At 45.6% G+C, this 26199-nt stretch overlaps 1 protein-coding gene across 3 annotated transcripts in view; it reads right to left on the bottom strand.

Annotated features, from left to right (window-relative positions):
* Window positions 1-26199, bottom strand: part of LOC126161504 (disks large 1 tumor suppressor protein) — a 935475-nt gene that overhangs the window by 548273 nt on the left and 361003 nt on the right. For all 3 annotated transcript variants that reach the window (XM_049917405.1, XM_049917407.1, XM_049917406.1), the window contains one exon: window positions 23399-23674. In XM_049917405.1, coding sequence (XP_049773362.1) covers window positions 23399-23674 — 276 coding nt within the window. The remainder of the gene's footprint in view (window positions 1-23398; window positions 23675-26199) is intronic.

The following is a 26199-nucleotide window of genomic DNA, read 5'->3' as shown; positions in this document are numbered from 1 at the left end:
CGAGAGCTGTTCATTTATAATTATATCAAACGAAAAAACAGTAATTATATCACACGAAAAAATATGTCATTTGTCATCCGACGTCATACTTGAAATTAAAACAATCAGTAGTTCTGCATTAAGGTGGCTGGATCGCAATGATAAAAGTCAAACATCAGGCAAAGAATGACTTTATTGCTCATACGATGCGCTCGGATGATATCGATCATCGGATGTCCACAAGCGATTACTGCACGTAGATGTGACGTTTTAAGCTGCATGTGGCACAAACATCCGCAGACAGTCATTGGGCTACTCTTGACGCCCACAACGAAAACTCTTTTAAATGGAACTGATGCGGTTCGAAAATCCATAAACTGTATTTCTGATACACTAAGTGATAAAAGATAACCAGTGGAAATCTTGTATTAGGGGATCGGACCGGGATTTGAAAAATGCCGCTCCCGGGAACGAGTCTACTGGCAGTCTCTAACTAGGGAAGCAATGGAGGTGGTTTTATCGGAACCGAGGTCGGAGTCTGGGGCTGTGCAGTTATTTTATCGAACTCGATGACAGAGTTGGTATTTACGTAATTACCAATGTGTTTTATAACAAATTAATCACGAACAACGATAACGATTACACTCTGTTATGGAAATGAGTTGAAACAAACTAAGAGATTAAAAAATATTGCTAGTCGTATTTAATATAAAGTATATTTGCTACTTTGCGTTCTTTCAATTTCTTTCTTAAGAGATCGTATATCAACATTGCTCCCCTAAAACGTTACTCTTTTAGAACTGAACCCCGAGGAAGAGAGACTGTCGTACTACAGGGTGGAATGTTTGGAACTTTTATTTTGCACCACGACACAGAATCCTTAACATGGTAATACGTTTTAATCTATTGTACTCACTCAGTAAGCTTTTTGTTAAAATTAATTAATCGACAAGATACTCCTTAGCTGTATATTTATCTCTGTCACCACCATCACCATACCTCATTAAAATACTTGATTACAAACTCTGAACATTGCTCCTGCCTATTTTTGTCACAGTTTGAGAGCCAGTTCTGGGGCAAGTAGCTTCTGCAGTACTAACTGTCGACGATTCTACCCTTGCCTGTTTTTGGGCAGCAGCGTCACGACGTTCTGTTTGACTCATTCGAGTACAAAGTATCAATCAAACACGTACTGTTTCTTTTCATTAACAGCTTCACTGAAGAACTTCGTCGTATACCGCGGATATAAAAATGTGAACGTCCACTAAACCTACCCACAGCGGACGTACATGTGAGGTGAGATGATCTTTTAGCAATGGCATATTTAAGATGGTCTTAGGCAGCTCGAAAGACAACAACGTCAATCGACCACCTGGGCTACATCGTTGTCCTTGTATTACAAGTTCTTATTTTTTTATCAATTCTGGGAAGGTAAGCAATTAGAACACTGCTTCACCCCCAAATATCTTTGAGTAACTCTTGATCGAGCACTTACCTACAGAATACATTGCTTGAACACCAAACGGAAGGTATCTGCAAGGAACAACATTCTCCGGAAATTATCGGGTACAACCTGGGGGACGCATCCTCGCATCTTAACAACTTCTGCTGTAGCTCTTTGTGATTCAGCTGCAGAATATGCGTGCCCTGTCTGGTGCAGATCTAGTCATGCTTAACAATTGGATATCGCCTTGGATGAAACCCGCAGACTCATTACGGTATGTTTGAGACCCACACCACTTGATAAAGTTTATTGTCTAGCGGGCATCCCACCTCTAGACATCCGTCGTGAAAGTGCATCCAGACTGGAAAAGTCTAAGGCACTGAATCTGAAGACCCACGCACTACACGTGAATCAGCCATCAGTACCAAGGCTCAAGGCAAGGAAAAGCTTTCTCCATTCAACTGAAAGCCTCACTGCACCACCTTCAAACTTCAGAGTAAACTCATGCCGTTCCAGATCCAGTCACCTTGCAGGGTGGATGATCCCGACCGAAAACTTCCCGTCAGGTCCCGAAGAAAGCTGGTCAATATGGAAGACCCTCAACAGACTGCGTTCTGGAGTTGGAAGAACGAAGACCAACTTGAAAAAGTGGAGATTTGCATGCGACTCCACAACATGTGAACGTGGTGAAGAACAGACAATGAGTCATCTTCTTGTCTGCAGCCTATGCCCAACGTCATGCACGCCACAGAATGCCACCAAGGAAGCATGCGAAATTGATGCATACTGGTCACGCGGCATTTAATTGTAATTGTAATGCTTACAGTACGATGTTTTGAAACATTTTGTAAAACTTGTAAGTTATAATGTGTGTTTCTGACACGATTAAAATAAATAATAGGTCTATAACTTGTCTTCCGCCGTTTTTTCTCGAAGTTCGGGGCGTTATTGTGAAAAACTTACAAAAAACTATGATTCATAGTATTGCCCATCGATGGCCACTACATTCTCCCATCTGTTGGATAGCATACGAATACCGTGGCGGAAGAACTGGGCGTCTTTTGTGGGGATCCACGAATCGATTCAGTTTTGCACTTGTTCATATGATCGGAAGTGCTGGTCAGCCAGACTGTCTGCGACTGATCGAAAAAGGTGGCAGTCAGAGAGAGCAACGTATGGAGAATACGGCGGGAGGGACAGGACTTCTCATTTCAACGTTTCCATGTATATTCTGAGGGGTTTTGCAAAATGGGGTTGAGCATTGACCTGCTGCAAAATTACCTTTACGTGTCTATCGCTGTATTGTGGCCGCTTGTGTTTTGGTGCTGGGCTCGAATGCATCAATTGCTTTCAATAATGATGTCCTGTGACTGTCTTCGTCTGTTTCAATAGCTGCGAAAACGTTCTATCTTCCACCGCCATGCCGGTCTTCGACATCAAAATCACCGTTCTTAAGGGTCTGGAAACATTCTCTGCACGTTCTTCCACTAATAGTTCCCTCACCATTAGTCTTACCAGCATTTTAAAAGTCACAGACGCAGATTTCTTCATGTTGAAGCAGAAAATTAAAACTTCCTGCAAATGGGAAGAAATGGGTACGTAAGTTGACGTACATAATCGAGAATAATCTTATGATGCAATCATATTTTTATGGCATTACGTTTACAGATGCCCAAGCTTATTGTATTACGCCCATGACCAACCACCTGAACCCCACTTGCTGCTACTGCCGTCTACTTCAAAACGGCAAAATGACATAGAATCATCAAGTGAGTGATCGTAATTGAACTAGACAATGTAATGCTCCGTCTTGATAGCTTTTTCTGTTCTACAAATTTTCAATTTTAGGCTGATACATGGTACCTCGTAAAAAATTCCATGGTATTCTCGTACACTGGAATATCTCGTCAAAAATTCCAGTGTACCATCCGACCCCAGTACTCTTGTACACTGGAATTTTTGACGAGATACGGCACGTAGATCTCCTCTTAATATGAATCTGATGAAGGCTTCAAGCTCAATGCGTAAAAATTGTAAACAACAAATAAATCGATCAAGAGGGTGTATTATACTGTCTTATTTTTAAATTATTTTTGGAGTTCAAACGCAACATTTTCACTATCGGTAAATTTCCGTGTCAACAACCATCGTAAACTGGAGCGGAGAGGTGGAATATCAGTCAGAAGTTCCTTTACATCCCCTTGAGTAAACTAGTGCGTCACCACACATTGTGGTGCAGATGCATTTTGTATTTGAACATCGTGTAAAAATCTTTCGCGTGGTGTGAGCGGGGCACAGAGTCGATGGACGTGGATAGGGAGACAGTAATCTAGCAGTAGCCAGCCTACCACGTTATTTAACCTGTACACTGAAGAAGCAGGAAAAGCAAACAAAGAGAAATTTGGACAGAGAGTTCAAGCACAAAAAATAAAAACTTCAAGGTATTCTGCTGACATAGTTATTCCGTCAGGAAAGGCAAAGGACTCTGAAGATCAGTCCAACGAGATGGATAGTGTCTTCAGCCATAAGCTGAACAGTAACAAAAGGAAATGAGAGTGATGGAATGTAGTCGAATTAAATGAGATGGTCCTTCAAGGAATAAGATCTGAAAGAGCCACTAAAATAAGTTGATGAGTTTCACTGTTTCAGCAGTAAAATAACTGACGATGGCTGAACTAAGGATAATCTGTAAAATACAGACTGGCCACAGCACGAAAATCTTTTTTGAAAAAGAGAAATATCTTCAAAGAAACCATGCGGCTTGCAGAAGGTCGTCGTTTACAACAATCCACAACTGAACACCTACCAGTCAACCTGACGTGAGTCGTCGAAGACCGACGAAGATTATTTTGTGTTTTGTCACGCTGAAGCACCACCAACTTTATTGCTGGATTTCCTGTATGGTTAGTGGAAGGATAAGGAAGGCTCCTTGTTTGACTCTTAATGAAGACTGTTGGCTCGTAGTCCTCCAGCCCTAACGAGGTGTCGGTTCTTCTTCATTTTGCGCTAAAATGCGGCGGACCCTGTGTAATCAAGGGGTGACGCGAGACGCAAGGCTCCAGATTTGTCTAAAAGTTTTTGCATAATTTGGGTAATGCATTCCCAAATCATGGGTTGATGAAGTTCTTGATGTATATCCCAGACACGCGCGGTGGAGGACCCAAGGATCAGACGTAAGCATCTGTTCTGCAAAGTTTGTACCAGATTCAAGTTAAAGGTGCTAGTTGTTCCATATGTGCAACAACCGTATAGAACAACCCGGAGGACCGTTGCTCTGTATAATTTGCATGTGGCAGCTTGCTAGTAGAGAGTATAGATGTGCGATTAGGATGGTTCTTGTTACGTAAGTGCTTCTGGAATAACAGTTCGTTATCCAGGATTACTCCAAGTACACTAATGGCCATTAAAATTGCTACATCTCGAAGATGACGTGCTACAGACCCGAAATTTAACCGACAGGAAGAAGATGCTGTGATATGCAAATGATTAGCTGTTCAGAGCATTCACACAAGGTTGGCGCCGGTGGCGACACCTACAACGTGCTGATATGGGGAAAGTTTCCAACCGAATTCTCATACACAAACAGCAGTTGACCGGCGTTGCCTGGTGAAACGTTGTTGTGATGCCTCGTGTAAGGAAGAGAAATGCGTACCATCAAGTTTCCGGCTTTAATAAAGGTCGGATTGTAGCCTATCGCGATTGCGGTTTATCGTTTCGCGACATTGCTGCTCCCGTTGGTCGAGCTTCAATGACTGTTAGCAGAATATGGAATCGGTGGGTTCAGGAGGGTAATACGGAACACCGTGATGGATCCCAACGGCCTCGTATCACTAGCAATCGAGATGACAGGCATCTTATCCGCATGGCTGTACCGGATCGTGCAGACACGTCTCGATCCCTGAGTCAACGGATGGGAACGTTTGCAAGACAACAACCATCTGCACGAACAGTTCAGCATGGAGTATCAGCTCGGAGACCATGGCTGCGGCTACCCTTGACGCTGCATCACAGACAGGAGCGCCTGCGATTGAGTACTCAACGACGAACCTGGGTGCACGAATGGCAAAACGCCATTTTTTCGGATGAGTCCAGGTTCTGTTTACAGCATCATGATGGTCGCATCCGTGTTTGGCGACATCGCGGTGAACGCACATTGGAAGCGTGTATTCGTCATCGCCATACTGGCGTACCACCCGGCGTGATGGTATGGGGTGCCATTGGTTACACATCTCGGTCACCTCTCGTTCGCATTGACGGCGCTTTGAACAGTGGACGTTACATTTCAGATGTGTTACGACCCGTGGCTCTACCCTTCATTCGATCACAGCGAAACCCTACATTTCCGCAGGTTAATGCACGACCGAAGGGTTGCAGGTCCTGTTCGGGCCTTCCTGGATACAGAAAATGGTGGATTGCTGCCCTGGCCAGCACATTCTCGAGATCTCTCACCAACTGAAAACGTCTGGTCAATGGTGGCCGAGCAACTGGCTCGTCACAATACGGCAGTCACTACTATTGATGAACTGTGGTATCGTGTTGAAGCTGCATGGGCAGCTGTACCTGTACACCCCATCGAAGCTCTGTTTGACTCAATTCCCAGGCGTATCAAGGCCGTTATTACGGCCAGAGGTGGTTGTTCTGGTTACTGATTTCTCAGGATCTATGCAACCAAATTGCGTGAAAATGTAATCACATGTCTGTTTAAGTATAATATATTTGTCCAATGAATACCCGTTTATCATCTGCATTTCGTCTTGGTGTAGCAATTTCAATGGCCAGTAGTGTAATTGGTGTGCCATGAAGGATCAGTCGGTCAAGCAGATCAGGGCGACGGCGAATAAATATAAGCGCACGTGTTTTGTCAGCGTTAAGAGTAATGTCAACGTTCTTCGCACACTGCTCAATCAACGTAATTTGGCATTGCAGACGCCCGGTGAGGACGTCCACCCTCTGGCTCCTAGTTAAGAGAGCGGTGTCATCCGCGAATGTAGCCTAGAGGACACGTGGCAGGGCCGGAAGATCGTTCACGTATATGATAAACAATGTGGGATACAATACGGACTCTTGAGTAATGCCGTCATTGAATGGTTTAATGCTGGAGCGTTCGTCCTCTATCTTCACCATTAGTCGTCTGTCCTGTAATAAGCTGGTGATGATCTTGAAGCAATAGTCCGGGAACGTCCTTAAGTCTTGCTCTTTAGTGAAGAGCTTGTCTTTCCACACCCGGTCATAGGTTTTCTTAGCATTTAAGGGAACTCCAGTGGTATAGATGGAGAAACATAACTTATATGCTATATACCGGGAGATCAAAAAGTCAGTATAAATTTGAAAACTGAATGAATCACGGAATAATGTAGACAGAGAGGTACGAATTGACACACATGCTTGGAATGACATGGGGTTTTATTAGAACCCAAAAAATACTAAAGTTCAAAAAATGTCCGCCAGATGGCACTTCATCTGATCAGAATAGCAATAATTAGCATAATTAGCATTTTTCTTTACAGAAAATGCTCAATATGTCCACCATCATTCCTCAACAATAGGTGTAGTCGAGGAATAATGTTGTGAACAGCACTGTAAAGCATGTCCGGAGTTATGGTGAGGCATTGGCGTCGGATGTTGTCTTTCAGCGTCCCTAGATATGTCGGTCGGTCACGATACACTTGCGACTTCAGGTAACCCCAAAGCCAATAATCGCACGGACTGAGGTCTGGGGACCTGAGAGGCCAAGCATGACGAAAGTGGCGGCTGAGCACACGATCATCACCAAACGACGCGCGCAAGAGATCTTTCACGCGCCATCTGTCGGACATTTTTTGAACTTTGTTGTTTTTTTTGTTCTAATAAAACCCCATGTCATTCCAAGCATGTGTGTCAATTTTTACCTGTCAATCTACATTATTCCGTGGTTTATAAAGTTTTCAAATTTATACTGACTTTTTGATCACCCTGTATTTTGATAGGCGCAGTAGTCGCAGTTCCTCTGAAGACTTGGTTCAGGATTGTTGGCGAATGACGCAGACTCCTTTCCCCTCCCACCCCGCAGATTATAGGCGCGCTGTTTGTATCTCGCGCAGGCATCAACATCGTGACGATAGAATAACCACACTACCTGGCGAGCTGCGCTGTCGCTGGTGGAGAAGACCCAGCAGTCCTCACGAATTCCGCCGGCCGCGGCCATCGCCGTACTCTGATGTCTTCGATTATAGAAATTCGTGGAAATGCTGGGGTTCCACGCAATATCTATCTGGTAGTCGCGATCATGTTTCATTAGATTTTCAGCCATACGTATCTCCACGGATTCTTTAGTAAAGGCGTCCCAAAACGATGTTGCTGTGGCTTAAATTATTGTTCTTTCGTACGCCATTTAATGTTCGCTGGATATGCAATGTTTGGCAATAGTACACTTGGCTGGTTGCAAAAGGAAGTGCTGCGTTGATGCTCAGTGCAGCGTTCTCCCACGGTATGGTTAGTCTGACCTACGAACGCCATACCACGCTGGCAAAGTATTTTGTAAATCCCCTCGTGGTACCAAACCTCCGAAAAAGTTTCTCAGTTTAGCAACATGTCCGTAGAAAGTGGTACAGGTGACGTGCAGAACGACTGGTCATGTCTTTCCACTCAAGACTGCACAAGTTAGCCCTTTCCTGATTATCTTAATGAATCGGCGCATAGGATTTCCTCTTACTTGTTTTCTGTGAATCTCTATTTCATGTTGTCCCTCGAAGCAGTTCCTGTAACGCATTGAATTCTTTAGAAGATGCACACAGGCACCCTCTGATTTTAAATGGAGGTGCGAATACCTGTGAAATAAGTCCCGGGAAGTCATTACGGGGCGTTTATTAGCGAACTTCGTAGAAAAGTTTACAGTGAAGTAACAAAAACAATTCATCGCAAAAAGCTCCTCAAAACTGAGAGCATGGAAAAGAGGGCTAGCTAGAACAGAAAACAGATTCGGATTACATCTCATCGCCGACATCACAAAAAAACAGGTTCTAAGAACGTCCTACCGCCGACTGCCAATATTAATCGCGCAGTCGAAATATCTTGCACACTTCATAAAATGTAGCTACTCGTACATCGGCAGTAGCTTAACGATGTTTATTAGGCCGCGGTGGTCTCGTGGTTCTAGGCGCGCAGTACGGAACCGCGCGACCGCTACGGTCGCAGGTTCGAATCCTGCCTCGGGCATGGATGCGTGTGATGTCCTTAGGTTTGTTAGGTTTAAGTAGTTCTAGGGGACTGATGATCACAGCTGTTAAGTCCCATAGTGCACAGAGCCATTTGATGTTTATTTGTCGCAGGTTCGAATCCTGCCTCGGGCATGGATGCGTGTGATGTCCTTAGGTTTGTTAGGTTTAAGTAGTTCTAGGGGACTGATGATCACAGCTGTTAAGTCCCATAGTGCACAGAGCCATTTGATGTTTATTTGTTTATTGCCTTAACTGGTTTACGGCATAGAGACACTATCGTATTAAAGTTCTGAAAACATGTGGGCTCTTCCTAGTGCCTGGAGCGGTAACCAATCCATAAACATTATAAAAATATGTATGTGTGTGTGTTTATTGTTTTAACTGGTTTACTGCATAGATACACTATCGCATCCACAAACATTACAAAAATATGTATGTGTGTGTGTTACACATATCCTACTAAACCGCTGGACCGATTTCAACCAAACCTGGTACACATATACCATACTGTCAAGCAACAATCGCTGCGGCTGTAAGAACCACCAACTTGTCAAAGAGATGGGGTTGAAGAAGCAGCGTAGTTCGCGAGGCGTGAATTCCCAGGTTTCATTCACCCAGTATTTGAGAATGAGAGCACTTAGCGACTTGCAACGAACCTTACACATTATTTCAAATCTTTTCTCGCTGACAACCCCTACAAAATGATGAACGGAAAAATATTTACCGCTTACTACTTCTCCAATGTTCATGCAGTAAATGTATCGCACGATACATGACATCATAATTTACTACTACCTTTACACGTAACATGTTTTGCATAGAGTATGCACTTATAGCATTGAATTTAACTGCAAACTTATATGACTGTATAACACGTAGTTCAGCAGATATGACGTCATAAGCAATGTGATGCGTGAAAAACAGCCGCATCGTGCATGACGTTTAAATTTATTACTTATTTGCTACTACACCCGCAATACATTTCTCAGACGGTATCCGCATATGTCGTTGAATGTATCTACATTATTATATCATCGTACGACATATAGTTCAGGAGATATAACGTCAAAAACGTTAATCACACGGCCAGATACTGCGTGGAACGGGCGTGGACGAACAGCTACAAACAAATACCTGGGCAACGTCGGTTTTCTCTGCTAGTATTTAATAAACAAGTTCTGAGTTACACGCGTGAATGAATGCGGTTCCCCACCGTATCGATCGCCAAGCAAGATTCATTTTAGTGGCTTGACTACACATCCTCGCTCGAATGTGTCACTGCTGTGCTATATGGTTCGACCGTTATCGATGCCTGCATGGGAACCAGCTTCTCACTCGGTGCTATCGTGTTCTGCAGTGCTGCTTAAGGCAGCGAAATGCTTCTGCCAGTTGCAGCGTCCCAATAAAATGTAAAATTTGGAAAGTAATATTCTGTCCAAAATATGAGAAACGTCACACCTTCTGCAATACCAAATTGTCCTTCACTGATCCCAGATAGTCTGCAATCTTAGATGATGGTCGGAAAACCTACTTCACCTTAAATTTTCGGAAGATTTTGGGGTATGTTGAACGAAATATTGCCAATAAAGGCACGCTCTCCCCTTTACCCACTTCCTAGGTTTTGGTTTTAACTGATAGTGTCCTTTTCATCTGCAGTGTAGAATATCTATTTTCCCGAAACAGGAGGGGCAGCTCTTTAGGCCTTGTACTGAACACTTAAATGTTTTACGATACGTTTGCTATTATCTTTTAAACGAAAATATATTTAAGACTGTTTTCCTTGATCCATACCCATAAGAACCCTTTCACTTGGTGTCTGTTGAAGGTACCTTAGCATATTTGTATTCTCAGGCCAAATATTTTTATGTATTTTTGTTTTGTTTTCTGACATTTTCTACACCATGAAGGATCTGCTCACTATGAATCTAGTGGAACGAAAAGTCCATGTACTCTAATCTATCTCGTCTGAGACTGTGTGAGCTCCGTGTGCAAGGGCTAGTAAGTTTGCGACGGCTAGTGAAAACTCTATGATTGCAAATACACATCGATATGAGTGGGCTTACGATAAATCTGAATGCCCCACAGAGCCATCATTCTTCCGTCTAATCAAAACATCCAGAAATGGCAGACAACCCTCTGCATCTACATCTACATGATTATTCTACCATTCACAGTTAAGTGCCTTGTCAAAGGTTTTATCGAACCACCTTCAAGCTTCTTCCCTTTCGTTCCACTCTCGGAGAGCGCGCGGGAAAAACGAGCACTTAATTTTCCTGTGCAAGCTCTGATTTCTCTTATTTTATTACGATGGACATTTCTCCCTATGCAGGCGGGTGCCAAGAGAATACTTTCGCAATCGGAGGAGAAAGCTGATTGCAATTTCACGAGAAGATCCTGCCGCAACGAAAAGTGCCTTTGTTACAATGATCGCCACGCCAATTCACGTATCATTTCTGTGGCACCCTCTACCCTAGTCCTCGATGATACGAAATGAGCTGATCTTCTTCGAGCTTTTTCGATGTCCTCCGTCACACACCGCACAGCAGTACTCCAGACTATTTACATAGTGAAATGGATGCTCTTATGAACGGAGCTGAGATGGGTTAAAAACTACATTAATTTCTTTTCTCCAGTGAGAGCACACTATGAAAAAATTGCCCGCATACCTCCAAAATATAATTGGTTTGTGGGTCGCTGATTCCAGCGCTGTCTGCTCAGAGTTCTTCACAGAAAAGTTGACCATCAAGGGAGAGAGAGGGCTATCGATGGCGACGTTGAGTATTTCCTGCGCCAGAACTAGGAAAAGCGCTAATTCCGCAACGTGTCCTGTGCAACAGGGATTCCACCACGATCTGCTGCCTTCTTCGCTTTGTGTAGTCTAAACTGTTTTTCAATACCGGGGGCTACTGCTTCAATATCTCTCATTTGTGAGTTTGTGCGGCGGCCAAACATCGGTATGATAGTACTCTCATGTGTGAACACATTTATAAATGTAGTTTTTTATATTTTGGATTTCTGTCTGTAGTCTTCAGTCTCAACACCAGATTGATCCACGAGCTTGGATCCGTCGAATAAGTTTACACAGGGCCAGAACTTTCTAGGAATTGCAATACATCTTTCGCCAAGATCTGTCTGTGGAAATTACTGTAGGCTTACCGATACTGGAATGGTCGTTACGTTTTCTGTCTAGATCCATAAAGTTTATTTGTTTTCGCAACATTCTACGAAGTTATCATTAAACCACGGCGGGTCTATGCTGTCTTTATTTTCTTGGTACATATTTTCTTGGAACATATTTAGTAAGACTAAAGGGACCCTGTGACGCTCAATACTTATTGCGACAGTCTGACAACGGTATTGACGATTTGCATAATACAGGACATTTAAGTCGACTGGAAAGCTTTAAAAATATTTACGCCCGCTCAATACATTGTGCAATATATTATAGATGTAAGTGCAGTATTGCTCCTACAGAGACCTAGAGAAATTCAAATCGCTCCGAACGAATTTCCGCAAAGAACCGAAGAAAGTAAGTGACAAAAGATCAGAGATGTGCTGGAGGATGTGTATCAAACCAACATGCGGTACTTTTACTTTGAGAAATGAAATTCCTAACTGTTAAGAAAAAGCCAGATAACTCGTTTTTCACAATAGTAGAGGAAACTGCTGTCACATCATGGGCAGTACAAAATATAAGCTTTCAGTCAGTAATAAAAAAACAATTGTTTTATTTGGTTGGCAACAATTTCATTTGCAACACTTGCTGCACTAGAGAAACACATAGAAAAACAGTACGTGTACACGATAAATTACACAGTCACTTGTTATAATTTATAATTATTGTAGTGTTGTTGTAGTTTACGAATCCATACTGCACTGAAATGTTCACTGGGAGCTTTTCAGACATATTTCGTCCGTTCTGCATACTTTCTGTATGTGTTTTGAAGAGCAAGGAAGTCAGCTGCAATTCATAGCCTACGAGTTCCAAATCGTCGAGTGTCGACAGGTTCACTACGAAGACAGAGTTTCAACTAACGCATCCCGGGCATAAATAATGCGCAATATTGTTGTGCCAATATTGGCTTCATACGTTTATGGAATATATTGATATAATATTACTACGCAATAAATACTGAATGTGTGGGGGCTCTTAAGACATTATGTTATGTTATGTTAACTGGGGACCTAGAAACGACGGAGAGGCTCCGTCCCCGCCGCAGCCGCAGTGGTCCGCAACCCCACGACGACTACCGCAGTCCACTTCACCCCTCCGCCGCCCCACACCGAACCCAGGGTTATTATGCGGGACGGCCCCCGGTGGACCCCCCAGGGAATATCTCACACCAGACGAGTGTAACCCCTATGTTTGCGTGGTAGAGTAATGGTGGTGTACGCGTATGTAGAGAACTTGTTTGCGCAGCAATCGCCGACATAGTGTAGCTGAGGCGGAATAAGGGGAACCAGCCCGCATTTGCCGAGGCAGATGGAAAACCGCCTAAAAACCATCCAAAGACTGACCTGCTCACCGGACCTCGACACAAATCCGCCGGGCGGATTCGTGCCGGGGACCCGCGCGCCATCCTGCCCGGAAAGCCGTACGTTAGGCCGTACGTTAGACCGCACGGCCAACTGGTAGGGCTCTTAAGACATTACTCAACACTAATATTCGTTTGTCAGAATGGAAGTGAATGGTTTCAGGTCGTCATTTGAGTGCAAAGTTGGTGACCGTTTATCAGTTCTACGACACGGAACTACTCTCCTAACTTCCTACATCGTTTCGCCTTCGGTGACCATAATTCGTGAAATAGCTTAGCAATGGCTAATCCCTTTTTGGTGACGTTTTCAAAAAGATCGGATCTGTTTATCTCGAGGAGGGTAAAGCGTGTCTTCCGCATGTCAGCTGCCATGTTAGTTGGTTGGGGCGCTATTATTTCGCAGTAATGTTTGTCCAATCAGCAGGTACCATATGTAGTACTAGAAAACTAAAAACATTGCAAGCGGGGAATTTCGCGAAATTTTACATCCAATCCTACAGCTGCGAGCAATAACATCACGGGAAATGCGGAAACAGCCTTCTGGGAATTTAACGTGCCTCGCAAATCAGCGTATAAGTGCATAACAGGAAAACGGGGTAAACTTGCCTGGGGCTGCACTAGCCAGTTCGCGGGAGATGGTGGAATAAAAACATTCCAGGCAGTATCCGGGACGACAGGGAAGCCACTGACGCGACTCTGTAATAACTGCAGTCACGGTACGACTTCATGGAAGTCGTTTAAGAAAAACCTAATATCAGAAGAAAAATAAGGAAGCTCCGGAAAAATGTCGACGGAACTGAACTGTGCTGCGACGCTGGCAAACAGATGTTTATCGTGGACGACTGTTTGCCGTTAAGCTAAATAAACGCAAAAACGCAAAAAAATCAGCGTTATTCAAGAGTTCATTAAAAAATTCTTCTCACTATTTTTGTTTTCGGGGTTCAGCGCTTTCTGGCAGTCATGTCAGAAACTCACCATTTGCATTTACCAAATACTGCAGAAACAGTCCCTATCCTGAGGTACTGCAGCTCAAAGGAGGACGGTTCTACAAAAAGACCCTTGTCAAAAACGTATCTAACAAAAACGGCCTTTGCGAATAGATATGGGTTACTATTGTGTGGAAGTTGGCGACAACCTGAATATTTATTATCCCCTACCTAGCTGTTGCGGTCTTCCATTCTAGTCCTTGCCTGTGTTGAGGCTCAGTGCCTGTGATTCTGTTATGAGTACCGAAGACAGTGTCCAATGGTCCTAAAAAAATTTCAAGAAAGAAAATAAACGTAATTAAAAAGAAGAGGCTGATGGAAGAGGAACAGGTCAACCACCGTGGCAGATGTGTTCCCGCCAAAAGCGTTGGAGATGACTGCAAATAAGCTCTTCTTGAAGGTATGTACGTAAAGTGACACCTACTTCATTTGGCTGGAGATGCAAAGACTGCGATACCTTCATTCGACAGTAGCTGAACAATGGGAACAACTCTTCACAATATATTAGAAATGAAAAAAAATGTTCCAGACCACTACTTGGCTGGTCTAATCACAGTTTGGACTCGCATTCGGGAGGACGATGGTTCAATCCCGGGTCCGGCCATCCTGATTTAGGTTTTCCGTGATTTCCCTAAATCGCTCCAGGCAAATGCCGGGGTGGTTCCTTTCAAAGGGCACGGCCGACTTCCATCCCCGTCCTTCCCTAATCCGATGAGACCGATGACCTCGCTGTCTGGTCTCCTCCCTCAGAACAACAACTCTTATCACAGTTAATAATGCCCGACAGGGATTAGCCAGTTGCACCTTTCGATTACGTGCAAAAACTTCCTGTACCTTAGCTAACAACTAGTGTAACACTTTATGCGAGACAACTATAGTATTTCGTAATAAGTGTTCACAATATTTCCAATGATGAAGTCGTAGTCTTCACTTACCATGACAGAGTTGCAAAGAAGGGGCAGAACTAAGTGAAGATCAACACTTGTTGACTTTCAGTTAGCTACAAATGGTTCAAATGGCTCTGAGCACTATGCGACTTAACTTCTGAGGTCATCAGTCGCCTAGAACTTAGAACTAATTAAACCTAACTAACCTAAGGACATCACACACATCCATGCCCGAAGCAGGATTCGAACCTGCGACCGTAGCGGTCGCTCGGCTTCAGACTGTAGCGCCTAGAACCGCACGGCCACTCCGGCCGGCAGTTAGCTACACAACAATGTAATCAAGATTATGTAGTCGAAAACTACAGACTTCCAGCTTCGATTTACTTTCTTGATGAATGAGAGCCAAAACTTTTTCACTACATTAATTGCCTGTGGAGAGGGAGAAGATGAATTGAGTTTGGACATGACCAAAACTCGCAACAATAGTGAAGAGGACCAGAGAGAGCATGATTTGTTCAGTTCTATGCATCTTTAATGTAGTAGTTCGTTTTCTTGTGCTGTTTGCCTTGAACAGTCATGAGAAACAGTAGATCTAGTATGGCTGTCGGTGGTGCAGACTGCCTTAGCAGTTCGCTGCCCGTAGTACACCATCTTGGAATTTGTGAACACGTCACCAGCCTGCAATTGTGGAGCCCAAGAACAAGCCGCTCAGCATATTGTCAGGGACTGCCCTCTGAGAAAGTACTCAGGACCATTCAGTAGCTTAACTGATGCCGCTCCCTCTGCTATCAATTGGCTTCATTCGCTAGACGGTGAACTCTGATTAAATGTATCTGTTTTAATTAACCATTATAATTTTATAGTTTAAATTTGAATTATGAATGTTCACAATTTAAACAGATTAGCTTTGTGCCTAAATCCTTAAAGGTATACTTTTAATCCAAATGTATTTCTTAATATTTTCCGTTGTCTTCGTACGATAAATAAATAAATCTTTACTGTAACTTAATTCTTTTGTCCGTGATACATTAGCATACCACAAGATAAATAATGTATAAGAGCAGCCACCGCATCATCCCTATCTGCTTCCAACTAAATTTTCCGAAGAGAGAAACCTGTGTCAGTGAGAACGGCATTTTGAAAAAAAAAAAAATCCTTGCAGCAGGCTCAATGTTACATTATTACAATGTCAAAGGAACGTTTTCTACCTAGGGAGCAATGTAAAAATACAAGTGAGAACAAAATGACACGTAGCGATTTACAAAGTATTATCGCGCTGCTGAAAAATGTAAATTTTTGACAAGGGCTGTTTTCGTAAGCAGCTCCTCAGCCGTGCAATATCGAGAAGTAAAAGAATGTAAAATTTGCTACAACATATCTACTCATAATCAATTACGCACGGCAACAGGAACGCACGTTATTACTGTACAAAATGTAACACCGAGATACGGCCAACGTTTAGGAAACATTACTATCACATAACCACAAATTGGAGAAAAATTAGTCACTCCCTTTCCCAAGGATACCTCAACAACGTCTCTATTCTTGATTATGGCATGCTTCGAGGAGTTCACAAAGTTTCTTCGTGTATGCCATACTCAGCTGATGCCGCTCACTGATGATTAAATCACACAAAGAAACCAAGCTACAGAGATGTTCATCATCACCTGTTGCTTCGAATATTCTCTGACATTTTCTGTGGGATTAATCGAGTGAAACTTCCTTGCAGATTAAAACTGTGCGCCTGACCGAGACCCGAAATCGGAACCTCTGCCTTCCGCGGGCCTTCCGTCGCAGAGTGGAAATTTCATTCTGGAAACACCCTCCAGGCTGTGGTTAAGCCATGTCTCAGCAATATCCTTTCTTCCAGGAGTGCTAGTCTTGTAAGTTTCGCAGAAGAGCCTCTGTGAAGTTTGGAATGTAGGAGATGAGGTACTGGCGGAAGTAAAGTTGTGAGGACGTGTCGTGAGTCGTGTTTGGGTAGTTCGGTAGGTAGAGCATTTGTCGGCGAAAGGCAAGGATCTCGAGTTCAGTCTCGGTCTGGCACATAGTTTTAATCTGCCAGGAAGTTTCATACAGCTACACTCCGCTACAGAGTGAAAGTTTCATTCTGAACATCGTGTGATTTAGTGGTGCTGTAGTGTTCCCCAGCGTTCGTCGAACCAGGAACGTATGCGTGCAGTCCTGTGAACACGGCTGTAGTCACCTTGGAATCAGGGAGCGTCCACAACATACTCAGCATGAAGATGTGGAATAAGGAGCAATACATGGTCACCGAGAATGTTGAAATGAACACTGTACGGTCCCAGACGGCCAGCACCCAGTTTCTGCCATTTTTGGCCTACTGAAAAGTGCATCTTAATGTGTTACTGGACAGAGCTTTCTGCTAGCTGCCAGATTTCAAATGTCCACTGCACGCAGTTTCCTTCGCAATCTTTGCTTGGAAACTGGCTTCGACGGACATGCATTCACTGAAATCGGCAATTCGTGTCGGGTTGAAACCGACTATTATTGACACAAGGCGTGACACTCGACTCCGATCTCTGCCGATTGAGACCTTTTTACGACCAGTCCTTAGGCCGTGTAACATGTCTTCGAATGTTACACCATTGCGTGTAAGAGATGATAAGCTGTCCACAGTGATACACCAACAAACCGGGAAATGTCTTTCACGATATGGTCAAGAGCACGTCAAAACGTAATAGCTCCTTCCCACGATGTCTCGACGTCTACCCTCTTAGCAACAGCCGTTCAAAGACGCTAAACCATTGGCTACCTCAAGGATCTGTCCACGCCCAAATGCTCTTTTATGCCTACAATTAGATCTCGGTAAGTTTGAATATGCAGATGACTGGGTGCTGGCATTAAGACACCGAAATTTAGAAGAAGCGGAAATACTTAATATAAGAAAAGACGGGTCTTTATGTCATTTGTTCCTCTGCTCGGAGCTATGAATAGACATCTTATTCTTGACTTTACCGGCTCTCTGTTGGTAATAGGTTGCTGGGTGATATGTGTTTTGCTGTATGATAAGTGTTTTGTCATCACACCAATAAAATAAGATGGCATTCCTTCTTAAAAATCAAAGTACTTGGAGCTCATCATTCAAGATAAAAATAACGTTCCTTGTTAGCTTCCTAGATTTCACTGTCTGTCAGCAAAGAATCTGCGAACAATGGAGAAGACTACCTACCGGGCATAGGGACATTTATACAGTGGTTCTGCGGTGATGTTACGAACTTTGAGGGATTATGAAGAAGAATAAATGTATCAATTTGGTGCAAGGAACCCTGGTCCGGGGACGGCCGAATCGAAACATATATGCGAAAATCGTTTTGATACCTTTGATAGTGGAGCCCTTCTACTGCAAACTCCTTGCTTTCCATATTTTGGAATGAGGTATTGTGGAGCAAAACAAGAAAAAGTTGCCTAGTACACATGTGCTCTAAAAAGCGTACCTTACGAGCTATGAGCACTTGTTGAGAAGTGACATGTTTTACATTAGTAAGCCGGCCGGAGTGTCCGAGCGGTTCTAGGCTCTACAGTCCTGACCCCGCGACCGCTACGGTCGTAGGTTCGAATCCTGCCTCGGGCATGGATGTGTGCAATATACTTAGGTTAGTTAGGTTTACGTAGTTCTAAGGGACTGATGACCTCAGATGTTAAGTCCCATAGTCTCAGAGCCACTTTTTTTTTAGTAGTAAAGATGAACATGTGCTAATAGCTCCTATGCTGTGCACTTGAGAGCCTAAGGTTACTGGACTTCTTTTCCGGTTTTGCTACATACTACCTACTCCCAAAACATGGAAAGCAAAGAGTACGAAGTAGGTGGGAGTCCACAGTCAGAGGTATCACAACGATTTTCGCTTGTATTTTTCGACTCGGTTGCTTCTGGACCAGCGTCCTTTATCTCAAATTTATTCACTCACTCTTCTCCACAATCCCTGAAAATTTGTAACATCATCGCGGAATCAGCCTGTAGAGGAGGTAAGCAAATCTTTTAGGATTTACTCTTTCAGTTCATCTGACGTAGCGATCCAAGTGCCACTTACATAGAGAACTTATGGTGTTAGCATGATTGACGAGTCTTTTGGGAGATAAACGCGAATGCTTCATCGCTGTATTTGAAATGTAAGCGTTTTGATTGTCCCCGTCTAACTGAGCGTAAATTTTACGCACTGCCTACCTTACCTTGCGCAACGTCTTGGGATGTGTTACATGCGTCATGGAGCATTTTTCTGCTGGTATACGACGACATCTACTGTGCCAATATGGCCCAAGATAGATAGATAGAGCAGGGCCTGTACGTTGACCTCAGAGATCACCTAATCTTAATCCAGTGGATTTTTCTGTCTGCGGTTATCTTATAAGCGACGGATTGAAGAACTGCAGCAGTGAATTGTATAGTCGACTGTGTTTGAAAGAGTTCGTAACTCATTACAGATACGAGTATATTGTCTCCAATGTGAGGACGACACGTGGAACATGTGGTGTCACCGCCAGACACCACACTTGCTAGGTGGTAGCTTTTAAATCGGCCGCGGTCCGCTAGTATACGACGGACCCGCGTGTCGCCCAATGTTGTGAATTGGCAGGAGCCAATTCACGGAGTTTGGAGGAAGCCGAAATGCACGCTATAATCTCACGCAGGATGGCGTGAGGTCTGGAACAGGTCAGAGAAATAAGACTAGCAAAACAAGAGTAACTGGTAGAATACTTAACTTTAATCCATAATTGGACATCTCTCATACTGTACAACTGGCTTCACAATAATAATTATCAAATGCTATGGCGCCTTGCTAGGTCGTAGCAACTGACGTAGCTGAAGGCTATGCTAACTATCGTCTCGGCAAATGAGAGCGTAGTTGTCAATGTAGCATCGCTAGCTATGTCTGCTGTACAACTGGGACGAGTGCTAGTCAGTGTCTCTAGACCTGCCGTGTGGCGGCGCTCGGTCTGCAATCACTGCCAGTGGCGATACGCGGGTCCGTCGTATACTAGCGGACCGCGGCCGATTTAAAAGCTACCACCTAGCAAGTGTGGTGTCTGGCGGTGACACCACAGAACATCTTTAACGGTTACGAGGGTACAGAAAATTGTAACATGTAACGTGTTCAAATAGTAGTGTCTCTGTAGTTGCGATAGGACTTGGGCGCAAATTGAACCCAACCATATAGCGTATTAATCGGAAACTATACATTTCACTACATTTATATGAACTGCAACAATATTTGTGAGTGAAGTTAGTGGCGATTCGTAACCACATATTCGCAAATATCTCGCAAACAGCTTGTTTACGAACCCATGCTTACTGGGACTTCTACACGGCCCAGTCACACTAATGTGACCACCGCCTATGTTTTAAAGTCAACGTGGAATAACCACTGGCCGGCCGGTGTGGCCGAGCGGTTCTACGGCGCTTCAGCCCGGAACCGCGCTGCTGCTACGCTCGCAGGTTCGAATCCTGCCTCGGGCATGGATGTGTCTGATGTCCTTAGGTTAGTTAGGTTTAAGTAGTTCTAAGTCTAGGGGACTGATGACCTCAGATGTTAAGTCCCATAGTGCTTAGAGCCATTTGAACCATTTTTGAATAACCACTCACAGACGGCAGATGGCAACACTAGCTACGGAGCGTATATAAACCGTGTCGGGAGGGCGCAGAGAAACTAAACAGTAGTTGTAATCCGATACGGAGCGATATATCTAATGTCCAAAAGGACATGGTCATTAGCTTTCGAGCCAAGGGTGGAAGTATTTCCGATCACAGGGACATGTGTGGCGTGTATAGAGATAACTATATGGACCGTAGCAATGTCTATAGGTGGTGTGCCTTTTCACAGGGGTGTCTTGTGAACCTCAGTGATTCGCCACGCTCCGGGCGGCAGTTCACAGCTGCAACCCCGCACTATGTCAGAGCCTTTGAGCCAGTAATTTTGAACGACCGGCGTGTGCAACTGCGAACATAATCGCAGCAGTTCAACATTTCCTATGATGCGGTGTACGCCAGTTCTTGACACGGTGAAATTTCGTGAAGTTAGTGCTTGCTGGGCACCTAAGAATAGGAGACACAACCACAAGGGCCAGCGAATAACAGCAACCTTGGATCTCTTAACTCATTACGCCGCAGAAGGGCATGACCTTCAGAAACCAATCGTCATTGGTGAAGAGTCGTGGACGTACGACTACACGCCCGAAACCAAGCAAGTCTCCATAGAGTGGAAACATTCTGGTTCCCCTGTACGAAAAAAATTGAAAATGACTCAGTCTTCTAGGAAAGTACTTGTGACAGTATTCTGGGATATGCATGGTGTGTTATTGGTGGACTCTGATGACGACGGGACCGCTGTGAATGCTGCAGCCTACATTAAAACTTGCGTTAAGTTGCTTCGTGCCCTTCGTGACAAACGTCACAACATTAATAACGGTGTGAAACTTCTTCACGACAATGCTTGCCCCTGCGTTGCTGCTGTTGTCCGTGAGGAAATCACCAAATTTCAGTGGGAGCTGCTCCCTCATCCACCATACAGTCCGGACCTTGTTCCGTCGGATCTTCATCTGTTTGGGTCCATGAAGAAATTCCTGGCTGGCCAACGCTTAGCGACAGATACGAAAATAAAATCAGCGGTCCGAAGATTGCTACACTTCAACCAAATGGGGGTCTACGAATAGGGCACATTGAAACTGGTACCACGATGGGAGAAATGTGTTCAGAACGTTGGTGACTATGTAGGAAAGTTGATAAAAGATGTAAGTTCACTTGTGATTTTTTTTGTTTTGTTACTTATTAAACTTTTTGGTAATAAAATTATTCTGTGTTATCTTCTGATCTTTCCTCGTATACTGTGCATGGCAAAATGGCGCTGTCCAAAACCAGCGCTAAAGAAACTGTAGTGCACCACGGGCCATAAATGACACGAGTGAACGACGTGTACGGCCGAATATTCAGCAAGAAACCGCCCAGATGAACCAAGGGGCTACCAGCTGTGTCTCCTCAACTAGTGTTCAGTGAACGTTGCTGCTTTCATTGGCGACGAATGTTGCAATCTGCACGCCAATACCGAACTAGACCTTGACTGACTGGCGACAGGTGGCCTTCTCGGATGCATTAAGTTTTATGGTCCGCCGGACAGATACCGGTCGCGCGTATAGCGTGAAATATCTGAAAGGAAACCCTCTGCAACCACGACGGAGCGTTATGTTCTGGGATATGTTTTCTTGGCTTTTCCTGGGTGATCTCGCCATTCTACAAGACACAATGGATCATCGCAAGTTTGCAGCTATCCTTGTGGATCAGGACAATCTCCATCCCTACATGGAGTTTGTTTTTCCTCGGCACGATGGCATCTACCAGCAGGACAATACATCGTGTCACACAGCCTGCAGTGTATGTGCATATTTCGAAGAGCACCGGGCTGTGTTTACTGTACTCCCCTGGCCACCAAACTCCCCGTATTTAAACCAAAGCCGCGAGGGGTAGCCGCGAGGTCATAGCCACCTTGTCACGGTTCGCGCGGCTCCCGCCGTCGGAAGTTCGAGTCCTCGCTCGGGCATGGGTGTGTGTGTTGTCCTTAGCTTACGTTAGTTTCAGATTAAGTATTGTGTAAGCCTAGGGACCGATGACCTCACCAGTCTGGTCCCACAGAAACTTACCACAAGTTTCCAAATCGGGAATATTTGAGACCACCTAGATCGGGCTATTCGCGTCATGTATCCTCGGAGTATGGGACCTCATCATCATCATCATCATCATCATCATCCTCAGCGAAGAAACCTAGCGCAATTGGCCATGGCACTAGAGTCGGCAGGGCTCCACTTTCCTGTCGGTACCTTCCAGAACTTCCTCACTGACTCTCTTCCCGCACATCTCATATTGCAAAAGATGGTTATTCGGGTTTCTGACAGATTGTGTGTGACTGGATACTGTTCAAAAATCGTTCAAATGTGTGTGAAATCTTATGGGATTTAACTACTAAGGTCATCAGTCCGTAAGCTTACACACTACTTAACCTAAATTATCCTAAGGACGAACACACACACCCATACCCGAGGGAGGACTCGAACCTCCTCCGGGACCAGCCGCACAGTCCTGACAGCAGTGCCTCAGACCGCTCGGCTAATCCCGCGCGGCTGGACACTGTATTATCGTACACTTTGACCGGTGCCCGTTTTCGCTACTTATGATACAATATTTGCAGGTGGGCTACAATAGTGACCTTTCAGCTTGGCTCCTTCGGCGGGCCGCTTTGGCCTTGTGCCGGCCCTTCCAACAGGCCTACCTCTGAGGAGAGAAGATCAGAACAGAGACGGGAGAGAGATAGAGAGAGAGAGAGAGAGAGATAGAGAGAGAGAGAGAGAGAGAGAGAGTACTCACGAGGCGGACGGTGTTGCCGGCGCGCTTGAGCGCGTCGACGGCTGCGGCGTGCGGCACGTCGACGACGGAGACGTCGTTGACCTGGAGGATGGTGTCGCCGACGCGGAGGCGGCCGTCGGCGGCGGCGGCGCCGCCCGGGATGAGCTTGGTGATGTAGATGGCGCTGTCGTCGCCCACGTGCGGGTTGTCGGTGCCGCCCGCGATGCTGAAGCCCAGGCCCGCGCCGCCGCGCTCCAGCACCATCTCCTCGAACTCCCACTCCGCATCGCCGTTCACCTGCGCACAAGGAATCGCGTGTCAGGCCAGAGCAGCTTAAATGCCATAATACACTACTGGACACTAAAATTGCTACACGACGAAGATGACGTGCTACAGACGCGAAATTAAACCGACAGGAAGAAGATGCTGTGATATGCAAATGATTAGCTTTTCAGAGCATTCACACAAGGTCGGCGCCGGTGGCGACACCTACAACGCGCTCACATGAGGAAAGTTTCCAACCGATTTCTCATACACAAACAGCACTTGACCGGCGTTGCCTCGTGAAACGTTGTTGTGATGCCTCGTGTAAGGAGGAGAAAGTAGCCTATCGCGATTGCGGTTTATCGTACCGCGACACTGCTGCTCCCGTTGGTCGACATCCAATGACTGTTAGCAGAATATGGAATCGGTGGGTTCAGGAAGGTACAGCCAAGTCTCGATCCCTGAGTTTGCAAGATAACAACCATCTGCACGAACAGTTCGACGACGTTTGTAGCAGCATGGACTATGAGCTCGAAGACCATAGCTGGGGTTACCCTTGACGCTGCATCACAGACAGGAGCGCCTGCGATAGTGTACTCAGTGACGAACCTGGGTGCACGAATGGCGAAACGTCATTTTTTCGGATGAATCCAGATTCTGTTTACAGAATCATGATGGTCGCATTCGTGTTTGGCGACATCGCGGTGAACGCACATTGCAATCGCGTAATCGTCATCGCCATACTGGCGTATCACCCGGCGTCATTGTATGAGGTGCCATTGGTTACACGTCTCGGTGACCTCTTTTTCGCACTGACGGCACTTTGAACAGTGGACGTTACATTTCAGATGTGTTACGACCCGTGGCTCTGCTATTCATTCGATCCCTGCGAAAGCCTACTTTCAGCAGGATAATACACGACCGCATGTTGCACGTCCTGTACGAGCCTTTCTGGATACAGAAAATGTTCGACTGCTGCCCTGGCCAGCACATTCTCGAGATCTCTCACCAACTGAAAACGTCTGGTCAATGGTGGCCGATCAACTGGCTCGTCACAATACGGCAGTCACTACTCTTGATGACCTGTGGTATCGTCTTGAAGCTGCGTGGGCCGCTGTACCTGTGCACGCCATCCAAGTTCTGTTTGACTCAATGCCCAGGCGTATCAAGGCCGCTATTACGGCCAGAGGTGGTTGTTTTGGGTACTGATTTCTCAGGATCTATGCACCCAAATTGCGTGAAAATGTAATCACATGTCAGTTCTAGTATAATACACTCCTGGAAATGGAAAAAAGAACACATTGACACCGGTGTGTCAGACCCACCATACTTGCTCCGGACACTGCGAGAGGGCTGTACAAGCAATGATCACACGCACGACACAGCGGACACACCAGGAACCGCGGTGTTGGCCGTCGAATGGCGCTAGCTGCACAGCATTTGTGCACCGCCGCCGTCTGTGTCAGCCAGTTTGCCGTGGCATACGGAGCTCCATCGCAGTCTTTAACACTGGTAGCATGCCGCGACAGCGTAGACGTGAACCGTATGTGCAGTTGACGGACTTTGAGCGAGGGCGTATAGTGGGCATGCGGGAGGCCGGGTGGACGTACCGCCGAATTGCTCAACACGTGGGGCGTGAGGTCTCCACAGTACATCGATGTTGTCGCCAGTGGTCGGCGGAAGGTGCACGTGCCCGTCGACCTGGGACCGGACCGCAGCGACGCACGGATGCACGCCAAGACCGTAGGATCCTACGCAGTGCCGTAGGGGACCGCACCGCCACTTCCCAGCAAATTAGGGACACTGTTGCTCCTGGGGTATCGGCGAGGACCATTCGCAACCGTCTCCATGAAGCTGGGCTACGGTCTCGCACACCGTTAGGCCGTCTTCCGCTCACGCCCCAACATCGTGCAGCCCGCCTCCAGTGGTGTCGCGACAGGCGTGAATGGAGGGACGAATGGAGACGTGTCGTCTTCAGCGATGAGAGTCGCTTCTGCCTTGGTGCCAATGATGGTCGTATGCGTGTTTGGCGCCGTGTAGGTGAGCGCCACAATCAGGACTGCATACGACCGAGGCACACAGGGCCAACACCCGGCATCATGGTGTGGGGAGCGATCTCCTACACTGGCCGTACACCACTGGTGATCGTCGAAGGGACACTGAATAGTGCACGGTACATCCAAACCGTCATCGAACCCATCGTTCTACCATTCCTAGACCGGCAAGGGAACTTGCTGTTCCAACAGGACAATGCACGTCCGCATGTATCCCGTGCCACCCAACGTGCTCTAGAAGGTGTAAGTCAACTACCCTGGCCAGCAAGATCTCCGGATCTGTCCCCCATTGGGCATGTTTGGGACTGGATGAAGCGTCGCCTCACGCGGTCTGCACGTCCAGCACGAACGCTGGTCCAACTGAGGCGCCAGGTGGAAATGGCATGGCAAGCCGTTCCACAGGACTACATCCAGCATCTCTACGATCGTCTCCATGGGAGAATAGCAGCCTGCATTGCTGCGAAAGGTGGATATACACTGTACTAGTGCCGACATTGTGCATGC

The sequence above is a fragment of the Schistocerca cancellata genome, chromosome 2 (genome assembly GCF_023864275.1).
Source record: "Schistocerca cancellata isolate TAMUIC-IGC-003103 chromosome 2, iqSchCanc2.1, whole genome shotgun sequence".
NCBI classification, from domain to species: Eukaryota; Metazoa; Arthropoda; class Insecta; order Orthoptera; family Acrididae; genus Schistocerca; species Schistocerca cancellata.
Note: the sequence above shows the minus strand (reverse complement) of the source record. Positions and strands in the feature narration are given on the sequence as shown.